The sequence below is a fragment of the Corticium candelabrum genome, chromosome 19, assembly GCF_963422355.1.
Source record: "Corticium candelabrum chromosome 19, ooCorCand1.1, whole genome shotgun sequence".
Lineage (NCBI taxonomy): Eukaryota > Metazoa > Porifera > Homoscleromorpha > Homosclerophorida > Plakinidae > Corticium > Corticium candelabrum.
In genome coordinates, this window is record NC_085103.1 from 5,219,548 (window position 1) to 5,232,047 (window position 12,500).

At 46.4% G+C, this 12,500-nt stretch overlaps 1 protein-coding gene across 1 annotated transcript in view; it reads left to right on the forward strand.

Annotated features, from left to right (window-relative positions):
- The window catches only part of LOC134194448 (uncharacterized), a 22,790-nt gene that overhangs the window by 8,825 nt on the left and 1,465 nt on the right, over positions 1-12,500 (forward strand). Inside the window, exons 12-27 of the mRNA XM_062663370.1 lie at positions 167-259; positions 1,588-6,965; positions 7,413-7,473; positions 7,536-7,661; positions 7,727-7,839; positions 7,897-8,023; positions 8,771-8,887; positions 8,951-9,063; positions 9,127-9,241; positions 10,024-10,186; positions 10,248-10,336; positions 10,835-10,882; positions 10,950-11,086; positions 11,497-11,749; positions 12,157-12,237; positions 12,301-12,374. Coding sequence (XP_062519354.1) covers positions 167-259; positions 1,588-6,965; positions 7,413-7,473; positions 7,536-7,661; positions 7,727-7,839; positions 7,897-8,023; positions 8,771-8,887; positions 8,951-9,063; positions 9,127-9,241; positions 10,024-10,186; positions 10,248-10,336; positions 10,835-10,882; positions 10,950-11,086; positions 11,497-11,749; positions 12,157-12,237; positions 12,301-12,374 — 7,088 coding nt within the window. The remainder of the gene's footprint in view (positions 1-166; positions 260-1,587; positions 6,966-7,412; positions 7,474-7,535; positions 7,662-7,726; positions 7,840-7,896; positions 8,024-8,770; positions 8,888-8,950; positions 9,064-9,126; positions 9,242-10,023; positions 10,187-10,247; positions 10,337-10,834; positions 10,883-10,949; positions 11,087-11,496; positions 11,750-12,156; positions 12,238-12,300; positions 12,375-12,500) is intronic.

A 12,500-nucleotide genomic window follows, 5' to 3' on the forward strand; every position in this document is an offset into this window, starting at 1 on the left:
GACAGATAGACAGACAAACAGACAATCTCATCATTTCTCAGGTCATCTTATATTTGCACAGTAAATAAATAAATAAAATAAAACAAACCTTGTCAAAGTGATTGGGTTTTGAGGAGACTTTGTGCGCTTGTATGTTGATGTTGACTCTCTCATTCTCTGTGTGTAGGGGAGTCTCAGTGAGACTGCTGAGCTTAGTCAAGATCACATGCCGACGGTCACCGTGCTGGTGTCATCAACAGACGCATTCTTCATCGAACAGGTTTTGTCGGCGTTTGTGTAGGTCGTACTTTGTTCTGTTGTCTGTCCATCGATCCGTCTGTTTGTCTGTCTCTTTGTGTGCCTGTCCAGTGTTCGAAATTCGCGAAAATGTTTATTCACCAAACAAATTTAGCGTCGTCCGCGGAGTCCCAACCTTGCAAAAGGAGTCGTTCTCGTCAGTTTACAAAGTAACATATTGTACAATATTGACACAGGTGCATTTCATTCTCTAAATCTCTTCCTGTGGCAAGTCTTCTTCATCCTACGTAAGACTATTCCCTCTCCTCTGCACTTTCTACATATTACGCTACACTTTCTCTCTCATAATCATAACGTCTTATGTAAACACCCAAGAAGGCCAGGTTGCTTGTAATTATTAGTCATAACAAGCTGTGAGAATGCAGCTAATGAATTGCGCACTATACTTCTTAGTTTAGTTTTTGCCCCGCTAAATTGAAATGTTTTCTGTCCCAGTTTCATCTTGTTGCAAAGCAGAAGTTCATTCTCAGAAGGCATTGTAAACCTGTAAACCTACCTGCCTAATTGCCTTATCAGTTTTTAATTAATTAGGTAGCATTTGTTTATTCTAGCACTCCCCTGTGTTTGTGGTATATGGTTTTGATTCTGATTGCCCGTTAAACACACTCAATCTAACTCATTACCTAGTAGTATAAGCCTCATGTCACGTTTACTACAATTACTGAATACACAACACGCTAAGATGGGCACAATTAAAGTATCTAATCGCGTTACACTGATACAGAGAAGTGGACGAGTCTCATGCAAGGTGTAGGACTAACCCCGTAAAGTCTAGTCGCCAGACGGTAAGTCTTAGTCGCCAATGGCGACTAAAATTGGCGACTAAAACCCCTAATTTCGAACACTGCTGTCTGTCTCTTTGTCTGTCTGTCTGTTTGTTTGTCTGTTCATCCGTCCTGTTTGTTTGTCTGTCTGTTTGTCCGTCCATCCATCCGTCTGTGTGTGTTTCTCTGTGTCTGTCTCTTTGTTTGTCTGTCTGTCTATGTCTGTATGTTTCTTTGTCTGTCTGTCTGTCTGTCTCTTTGTTTGTCTGCCTGTCTATATGTCTGTCTGTCTGTCCGTATGTCGGTATTTCTCCTTGTCTGTCTCTTTGTCTGTCTCGTTTGTCTGTCTGTCTTTCTCCAGATTTGTTTGTTCATTATTCTGTGTATTTGTCTATTTGTTTATTTGTTTGCTTGATTGTCATTGTGTATGCCTACTAGCCAGTCAGTCTTCTCTTCTCTCTGTCTACTCATCTGTCATACATATCACCCAATCAATCAAACGTAACATTTCATTGTCATTTTCCAGGATATCTGTCGGACGTGTGGCAGCATTGGCTGCGATTCTGACCACCGTTTCTTATCATGCAGTCAATGCGGCCAATGCTATCACCCCTACTGTGTCAAAATCAACGTATCCAAAGTCCTACTGCAGCGCGGATGGCGCTGCCTCGACTGCACGGTCTGCGAAGGCTGCGGTCATAACTCCGACGAAGCTAACCTCCTCCTGTGTGAGGATTGCGACGTCAGTTATCATACATATTGTCTGACTCCACGACTAAAACGCGTTCCGGATGGCGCATGGCGATGCCACTTGTGCGTCGTCTGTCGATCGTGTGGCGTCACCGACCCCGGACTTCGATGCCAGTGGGAGAGTAACTACACGCAGTGCGGGCCGTGTGCATCGCGGTTGCATTGCCCGGTGTGTAAGTCTCAATATAGCGACGGTCAGTTGTTGCTTCGGTGCGAAGCGTGCGTACGTTGGATGCACGCGGCTTGCGACGGGTACACAAGAGAAACGGACGTTGAGACGGTGTCCGACTCTGGATATCATTGTCTCTTCTGTCGGCCGGTTACCAAGCATGTCAACTGTGTACAACCACGAGGTCTCTACGGACCTCTGAGAGAATCGGCGTTTAAGGTTTACGCGGCCGTTCGACGGAGATTAGACGAGCAAGACGGACAAGAGAGGAGAGACACTGAGCAACAGAAGGAGAAGGACATGGCGGCCGCGTGTAAACGATTGGAACAGATGCTGGTGCGAACGGCGACTAAAAAACGAGGCGAATCGACCGAGAAGCAGTCGAGCAAGGACGGTGTAGCAATCCTAGACGAATTGAAACGTATTCAGGCGCATCTAAAGGAAGTCAGCGAGACGGCAGCGGCCGAGAAGGTGGTATTAGATGTGACTAAACCGACTGTACATTTAATTACCAAGTCGACGTCTTTGAGTCACAAGAAGGACGTCAATCAGGCATGTGACAATGGAATGTTGAATGTAACGAACAGACGGGCTAGATCGATGTCCCCGCTTTCTGTGTGCGTTGATCTCCAGCTTGGTGTTGTCAACGAAGACGAAATGAAGCGTCAACGACGTCACAGCGCCGATAGCCACGCGAATCATTGCGAGAACGCGGTGCCTTCGTGGCAGCAACTCCTCACAGAGAACGGTCGAGATGACGTGGTGCATCATCCGTTTAGAACCGTCAGAACGCAACCGTTGTGTCTACGGACGGCGTACAATCGCGATGCGGTGATTGACGGTTCGTTACGGGAGAGAACGATTGCATTAAAGAATCTATACGAATGTTTATCGCAGCAGAGTCAGAGTGTGGACGCTAGCGGCCACTCGATCTCACGAGAAGACGAGCATCTATTTCAGTTTGCAGCCACGGCGCTTGGCAGTCTCATGACGTCGTCGACTCATTCAGACTACATCACGCCTGTCATGCCACCAACATCTGAAACGACAAGCGAACCGAAACGTAGACCAAGGAGGAAGGTCGAGAAGCGAAAGGAACCATCGAATTCGAGTGTGGGTACGAGTAACGATTGTACGTCATCGCAACCAATCGTGTCGTCAGAGTTATCAGTTGGACCTCGTCGTGTGTACAAGAACAAGTTTGGTGAGTCGGTATCGAGTCCGTCTTATGACAAGAAATGGCAGGAGGACGAGGAACGTGGCCATCTAGCGACGCTAGGAGCCGTTCTCTATGCCAACGTTGAAAAACCCGAACTCAAGGAAAAGTTCAAGGAGTGGCCGGATCGTTTACGGGTTATCAATCGATTATGGAGGCATGCGAGCTCGGATGTGAGACTAAAGTATGTGTGTCAAGCGAGAGTGAACCGTACGAAGCTTGCGGCTGATACGCAGCGGATTAGTCATACAGAGAGTCAAGCTAATAGTGTGAAGATCGACGGGGGTAGCAAAATAGCGACTCAAACTCGAAAGGAAAAGAAACATAAACAACCGAAGGATAAACCAACGGCCACCACCGTATCTTCGTCGTCTAATTTACTGCCGGTTGCTTCAACATCACAGTCTGTGAACTCGTTGGCGGCAGTGGCGCCTCACATAAGTGAGATGTCAACAACACCTTCTATGCCATCACACATGTCAAGCTTTGTGTCACCGTCTGCTGCCAGCATTGCCAACCCGGTTTACACCCCGATGGCTACTACTTCGATGTTTCCCGGCATTGTACCGCAGCAACTCTATCACAGAGTCTCAATCGAGCAGCTCAAAGCGATGGGACTTGCTAACCTCAACTACTGGCCGGTCGTTGTTAACCAACAGGTTATTGACCCTCGGCTTCTTGCTGCTCAGAGTCAAGGACTTCTGTTTCCAGTGAAGCCGGTGAGTCTCCGTGGTGGAGCGTCTGTGCCGTTACAATTCGGGATGGTGATGCCTCGTGGAGTCGCTAACAATGCGATGATGGCATACGTGCATGCACAGTCGATGTTTAATTCGCCGTCCGTGTCTCAGGATCAAGTGAGGCTCGCAATGCAGCAACTGTCGAAGTGCGTAGCGTCCGATTCGTTGGCAAACTCGTCGGAGCCGATGAGAACGACAGCGGAGATGTCGAGAAACGAGACGACGACGGAGAGCAGGAACCAGATGTGTCAACGTGCAGCGTCCGTACCGATGGACGATCTCCACAACTGGGAGGCTCGTCACATGCCGTCGAAATTCAACGTTTCTGTAACGGCTTCCGGTTCGACACCACAGCAAGGTGCATCTCTTCTTTCCCCTCAAATGTCAAGAGACTTTGCGTGGAACCCAATCCAACACCAACCTTGGCGTCAACAACAATTTCTCATGCCACAGAAGAAGAAACGAAGCAGGAAAAGAAAGCAGAAAGGACCGACAGTTGAGGTTCCCGCCGAGTTGATCTTCCGTTCGTCGGTGGGTGCAAGTCAAGCGAACGTGACGGCAGACAAGATTGTGGGGATAATGAAAGCATCGGTGCTGCCCATTGCCGACATCGTTAAGCGAACGAAGACATCGAAACGGAATCTGGCGGTGAAACCAGCCACCATCACTGTTAACAAATCGAACGTAAGGTCCCACCTTTCTGTCTATGTCCCAACCGCTGCAACCCTGCCACATGAAGCCGTCATGAACAAATCAGAATTTAAGTCGAAATCGGGTGTTTTGTCTCATTCCGCTGAGAGTATGACGACTAATGTGGTTGAGACAACGACGAAGACAACCGACAAACAACCGGTTCAAACATCTCAACCTGTGGTGGAGCAGCTGGTTAATAAACCAACAACGGGATGTTCGTCGGTTGAGCATTCTGTAGCTAATGTGAGCAACACGGTCACTATGCAACCGGTCGTACACAATCAGTCGGTCAGTACACCGACTAGGAGTTGTGATGTGGACAAGAAGCAACGAGAAGACGAAACGAAACGAGAACAAGATCTCGTACGATCCGTATTAGCAGCAGATACGGGTGCATACGAAACAAGGAAGGAAACGCCAGCGGCATCTTCTGGTTCTAATAAATGTCTCGTTGTGGCACCTCCGGAGCTGCTCGTTGATCTCCCGGTCGCTAGAAAGAGTGAAATTGAGATCCAGAGAGAGCTGGCGGCGTCCTACCAAGCGAAGATTTCTAAACAAACGAGACCGAGTATGACTATTAGCGTATCAAATGCTACCGTGTTGTTACCAAATCCTGTCGGTCGTGCACTGCCGCTACCTGCTCCCGAGACGCACGTACAACCCGTTCGGCCTCTCTACTTTCCCAACCAACCGCGGACACTCGTTTCGATTATGCCGCATCCGCAAGTGTCGCCTAACACATATGCGTCACTTCCGAGTCCGTTGAGCAACAAACCGGTGAAAGAGCGTCGGACACAACGTCGGAGGTCGAGCAGCTCAGACACAAAGAAGTCATCTAGATCAAAAAAATCAAAGTCCAACCAGCAATCTTCGTCGTCTGTAGGTCAATCTGTAAGATCTCTGTCTAGCTATTTGCCGCCAATGGAACTGGTGCAACCGAGTTTGATGAATAAGCAACCGATGAAGGTGCTGTCTCATCTCTATGACCTTCGTTCGAGTCTACAGGGAAACTACGGCATATGCCGACTTCCTAACGGCGAAGACTTGTACAACAGTAGAGAGTTTCGTAGCCTCAAGTCGTCGCAATCGGGCAGAACGCACACTCATTTGTTGCCACAATTCATGCCAATTGGTGTGCCGTTGTCCATTGGTATGCCGTCGTCCGTTGGTGTGCCGTCGGCGGTTGCTAAGTCATCGGCTTCAGCTTCTGTTATGTCAGACAGACATGCTGGTCTATTCACAGCTATACCGTCGATGAATCATGTACAGTATTGTAGCAGTAGGGACATCGTTCATGCTCCATTGGGGGGAGACCGTAAGTCCGTAGACAGTCGACTCTATTCGCTACTTTCACCGTCCGCGGTCTCTGAAAGCGTCGCGAAGGTCGTACAGCCGATCGACAGACAGAGAGATACGGATCAACAATCATCGGCGTCTGTGTCGTTGTCACTGACTCCGGCACAGACGAACTTGGCTCAAGCTCTACACAGGCATTTATTGGAGTCTCAACGAAGTCACGGTGTTAACGACTACGTGGTGACGAAAGAGTGTGCCGATCTCAAAAGCAAGGAAAACCGTGGAATGTCTAGTGTCTCTGTTGTTCCTCATCTTGATGCGAAACGAGCAAAGAATTTGGCAGATGCTTCGTCTCCTCGATGTGTCGTTAGTCACGGTAATGAGCCACACGTGGTAAACACACACAATCGTGGCGGTGAGACTGCTGCGTCGTATTACCAAGTTAGTGACACACGAGTGGAGCAACAAACGAACGACTCTTCAAATTGTATTTCTAATTTGGTGAACAACGGCGAGCTCGACACTGTGTCGAACAATGAAGTGTCCGCGCTGGTTTGTAGAGTCCCAGAGACGCACGGCCGTGTGAGTGGAGTATGGACAAACATGGTAGACACACAGTGTGATGATGTATTAGAGAAAGATACAGAGACGAGGTCTGTGGATTCGAGGTGCACAAAGCGTGACCTTTCTGGATCCCCTCTCAGGACATTGCCCAACGAGGTTGCACCGTCTGCTTGCGCAGTTGATGTTCCGTCTGCTTCCGTCTCAAGTGTGACGAACTCGTCGAATTTGGTTTCCGTATCGACGCGTTTGGGTTTGTCTCTAAATGTGACATCTTCAGCGATGACTCTGACTTCGTTGTCAGTCGTCTCTGAGGCGAGACCTCGGACGACGGTGGTGACGTCGCCGTCTTCTCAACAGACGGATGTAAATGAGGGTGGTGAGAACCGGCAGGCTTGTTGCGTTCCAGAAGAAACGGCAAGTAAACGAGCAAGACTGAGTGACGACGAATCAACGCTGAGTCCGGTCTCTGATTGTCCTCGGTGAGTAGCACCTTCGTATTGAGTTTGCATTGGTTTGTTTACTGTACAAAATTGTTTGCTGTGAGTGTGGACAATAGCTAATGTGTTGAGGGATGCATCTCTTTAGTACGATAGTCTAGTGTATTGTGAGATGTATCCCTCCAATACAGTAGTCTAGTGTATTGTGAGATGCATCCCTCTAATACAATGGTCTAGTGTATTGTGAGATGCATCCCTCTAATACAATAGTCCAGTGTATTGTGAGATGCATCTCTCCAATACAATAGTCTAGTGTATTGTGAGATGCATCCCTCCAATACAATAGTCTAGTGTATTGTGAGATGCATCTCTCCAATACAGTAGTCTAGTGTATTGTGAGATACATCCCTCCAATACAATAGTCTAGTGTACTGTGAGATGCATCCTTCCAATACAATAGTCTAGTGTTTGTTCAATCTCTTTCTACAGATCAATAAACGATGAGTTTGCCACTGTATGTAACAACAAAGACACACATAGTGATTCAGAGGTTTGAAGTTTGTGTTATCCTCAACTGTTGTATACTCGTTCATGACTGTTTTACAAGTGCAGGTAGCCGAACCATTGCCGAAGAGAAAGCGAACGATCAAGTGGTGCCGTTGGAGATCCTTCATGGCCGATATGAAGGAAAGCAAGAAAGCAGTCACGACGGAATCAACCGACTTGGGTTCAGACATGGTAAGCAACTGATTAGGCATGCATACATGTATTATAATGATAAGCTTGTGATCATTTTGTATCAGGAAAGACTGTGGAATGTATGGAAATTTGTGTTGCCATCGAGTGAGCAATCAGACCGGAGAGCGTGTGTGTTGTGTCGCGGTTATGGCGATGGAAATCCGCAGACTACATCGAGGTGTTTGTTGATTGTTGTGATGTGATCTAGTGGTTCGAATGGTTGGATGTGTGGCAGGTTGTTGACGTTGGGAATCAATGAGTGGGTTCATCTGAATTGTTGTTTGTGGTCGAGGGAAGTGTATGAAACGATTGGTGGTGCACTGAAGACTGTCGGTGCGGCAGTGAAACGAGCGAAGTTGACTGTGAGTGGGATGGACAGTAGCTAATGTGTTGAGAGATGCATCCCTCCAATACAATAGTCTAGTGTGTTGTGAGATGCATACCTCCAATACAATAGTCTAGTGTATTATGAGATGCATACCTCCAATACAATAGTCTAGTGTATTATGAGATGCATACCTCCAATACAATAGTCTAGTGTATTATGAGATGCATCCCTCCAATACAATAGTCTAATGTATTGTGAGATGCATCCCTCCAATACAATAGTCTAATGTATTGTGAGATGCATCCCTCCAATACAATAGTCTAGTGTATTATGAGATGCATCCCTTCAATACAATAGTCTTGTTACTGTGTTTAATTAATGGTTAACTTAGTCTTCTCTTTTACTTTAGTCTTGCTGTGCTAGCCAACTTCGTTGTAGCTAGTCTAGAGCTCTTAGCTGCTGTCCCATATGTCGCCACGGGATTGTTAACCGTGTTGGACAGGGGTTGCTAGCTGCTCCCCATTTGTTTATTTATTTCAATAAATGGGTTTGACCGTGTATTGTGAGATGCATACCTCCAATACAATAGCCTAGTGTATTATGAGATGCATACCTCCAATACAATAGTCTAGTGTATTATGAGATGCATCCCTCCAATACAATAGTCTAATGTATTGTGAGATGCATCCCTCCAATACAATAGTCTAGTGTATTATGAGATGCATCCCTTCAATACAATAGTCTAATATATTGGTTCCTTTCATGTCATTCTGCATTACAGACGTGTACCGTGTGCAATCGTCTTGGAGCCTCTCTAGAGTGCTACCAACGTAACTGTGGCCGAGCATATCATTTCCACTGTGCAGTTGAAACAAAGTGTTCTTTTTATGAAGACAAGGTACATACATACCATGTCATACAATGAAGTCGAGCATGTACCAGCTTGTCATACATTTCCTAGACGGTATTCTGTTCATCACACAAAACTCAGTGGTCAGAAGATCTTCTTTTGAAGCTGCTGAATGTCGAACGTCACGTCTTTACGGAACGAAACGAGAGACAAGAACTGGAAGCGTAAGCAACACACTCACAACGTTTCGCACATTTTGATTGATTTGAGCCGGTTTGTACTTGCAGGGTGGTATGTGGGGATACTGGCTGTATATTCAGAATTGGCAGTGTTGTGTATCATTCTATTGGTCAGTTGAGCACAAAGATGCAGAAGTTTCACACAGAAACCTGCATTTATCCAGTAAGATTGATTAGTCTAACAAATCATTGGGTGCAAACGGACACACACACACACACGCGCGTGCGCACACACACACACACACACACACACACATGGACGGACGGACACACACACACACACACACACACACACGGACGGACACGGACGGACACACATACACACACACGCACACACGGACACATACACACAGACGGGCGGACAGATGGACAGACAAACACACACATGGACAGACACGCACACAGATGGATGGATGGACGGACACACACACACACACACACACACACACACACACACACACACACACACACACACACACACACAGATGGGCAGACAGATGGACAGACAGACAGACAGACAGACACATGGACAGACAGACACACACAGATGGACGGATGGACGGACGGACGGATGGATGGACACACACACACACACACACACACACACACACACACACACACACACACACACACACACGGGGGACACACAGACGGGCGGACAGATGGACAGACAGACACACACAGATGGATGGATGGACACACACAGATGGATGGATGGACACAAACATGGACAGACAGATAGACGGACGGATGGACAGATGAACAGACACAAATACACACACAAACACATGCACAGACAGACAGACACACAAAGATGGATAGACAGATGGACAGACAGACACACACACAGATGGACGGACGGATGGACACACACACACACACACACACACACACACACACACACACACACACACACACACACACTGTACAATTTACTTGGTTTAGATCGGCTACAAAGCGACTCGATTCTATTGGAGTATGACAGATCCACACCAGAGATGTCGATATCAATGTGCCATCCATGATGTGGAAGGCGAACCAGAGTTTGTCATCACAGTACAAGACAGAGGACGTCCCGATTATGTTATAAAGTCTAACAGCCCTATGGGTAGGCTGCCTGTCTTGGTGAAATGTTGGTATGTTGTTGATGTGGATTGGATTCGTTTTAGGCGCATGGTCGCAAGTTTTGGAGCCGATTCGGGCGATTAGAGAGAAAGCGTTGTTGCTGAAGTTGTTTCCAGAGTATATTACTGGAGAGGTGTGGCTCGTTGTGCTTTATCGTTGATGTAGTTTGTCTCTGTGTTTGCCTGGTTGCTTATCTGTTCGTCTTATTTGTCTGTCATTTGGTTCGTTTGTGTGTCTGTCTGTCTGTCTGTCTGTCTGTCTGTCTGTCTGTTTGTGTGTCTGTCTGTTGTCTGTCTGTCTGTTGTCTGTCTGTCTGTCTGTTGTCTGTCTGTCTGTTGTCTGTCCCGTCTGTGTCTCTCTCTTTCTGTTTGTTTGTTTGTGTCTGTCTGTCTCTCTGTCTTTCTCTCTGTCGCTCTGTCTGTCTGTCTCTGTCTATTTGTCTGTCTGTCTGTCTGTCTGTCTGTCTGTGTTATCATTCATTGTCCATTTGGTTGTTTGTTGATTCTTTTCTAACTGGCAACACGTGATTACGCAGTCTAGATGCATAACAACCGACATCATCTTTCTGTCTGTTTGTACGTTGTCACTACTCGGCAATCCTTCCATTCTAATATACTGTAATTTGTTCCAGTACTTGTTTGGACTCACTGAGCCATCAGTTGTACAAATCATCGAGGCGGTATGACATTCATCGTTGAGTGTAATGCACAGTGACTCTGTATCTCATGTATTATCGTCATATACAGATGCCGGGCATCGATCATCTTCCTGATTACAAGTGTAGCTACTTGCACCGAACGACGCTGCCTCTACCGTTACCATTCAATCCTTCGGGATCCGCTCGTACGGAGGCTAGTTTATGGTACACGCTAAGAGGAAGAAGGTATGACACACAGAATGCAGAAAACTTGGTGTAGCAGTTTCACAGGGATGGCATGCTTGGCAGGGGTGGTAGGCTGGCAGGGGTGGTAGGCTGGCAGGGGTGGTAGGCTGGCATGTGTGGTAGGCTGGCATGTGTGGTAGGCTGGCATGTGTGGTAGGCTGGCATGTGTGGTAGGTTGGCAGGGGTGATCAACCTTGGCAGGGGCTAAACCTTGGTACTGTGCCTCCTGACTGTACCTCCTGGAACTAGTGACAAGTAACTACATAAAGCTGTCAGACATCCAGATAATTACTAAACCTGCAGTCCGGTGATGTACACGACAACTCACTCTATGTGCACATACATACACAATCAAATGCATCGATGAGTACTAAAGTTTCAATAAAAGTAAGTCGTGCATTTGTGTTTAGGTTTAGGGCACGTTCGCTCTGGTCGACTGCCAGACAGACGCAGAATATTCACAAACACGGTTCCGAGTCTGCGAGTCAGGACACGTCCGCATCGTCGAGCGGATCGAATCAGAACAAGCAGTCGCCGTACTTGAAGCAGTTTGTGAAGGCGCAAGAGTACCGGAGATTGAAACAGGAATGGCTGAGTAACGTCGAACTCGGCCGGTCGCTCATACAAGGACTTGGATTGTTTGCCAAGCGTGACATGGACAAGGTAAGAAAAGGGCAGATTTCAAGGATACTAGGAAGTTGTATTGGGTGGGTTGTTAATATTAATGTGACACGTGACCAAGACTTTGTCTGACTGGTTAATTAATAATTAAAAGGTTAATTAATTGATTAAAGGTTAATATAAATGTCGCTAGGAAACAAAGATTTTTATCTGCTGTGATCACAGATTGTAGAGTATCCATATGCTGTGTTCACAGTCATTATGAGCATGACATCATCAACTTCAACCCACACAAGCAGAGCAACTATAACTTTAATTAATTAATTATTTATTTATTAACTAAATTTTTTAGATTTTACTATTAATAATATTTTAATAATTAATTATTTTATATTTTATATTTACATGTGGGTCATTTATATCAATAGGTTTCTATTGATGTTTTTTAGTATACGATGGTGATTGAGTATAAGGGTCTTGTCATTCGTAACGAAGTGGCTAATAAGAGGGAAAAGATCTATGAAGATCAGGTAGGCGTGTGGCTGTTGATTGTCGAGGCGAGTGTGTGTATTATGACCGTTTATTGTATGTAGCGGCGTGGCTGCTATATGTTCCGGATCGATGCCGAACAAGTCATTGATGCTACTCTCCATGGTGGTCTGGCAAGGTAGAGAAATGTAGAAGATAACATGTTGGTGTAGCTAGATATGCATGTGTCTGTCTGTCTGTCTGTCTGTCTGTCTGTGTTTGTGTGTCTGTCTGTCTGTATTTGTATGTCTGTCTGTCTGTCTGT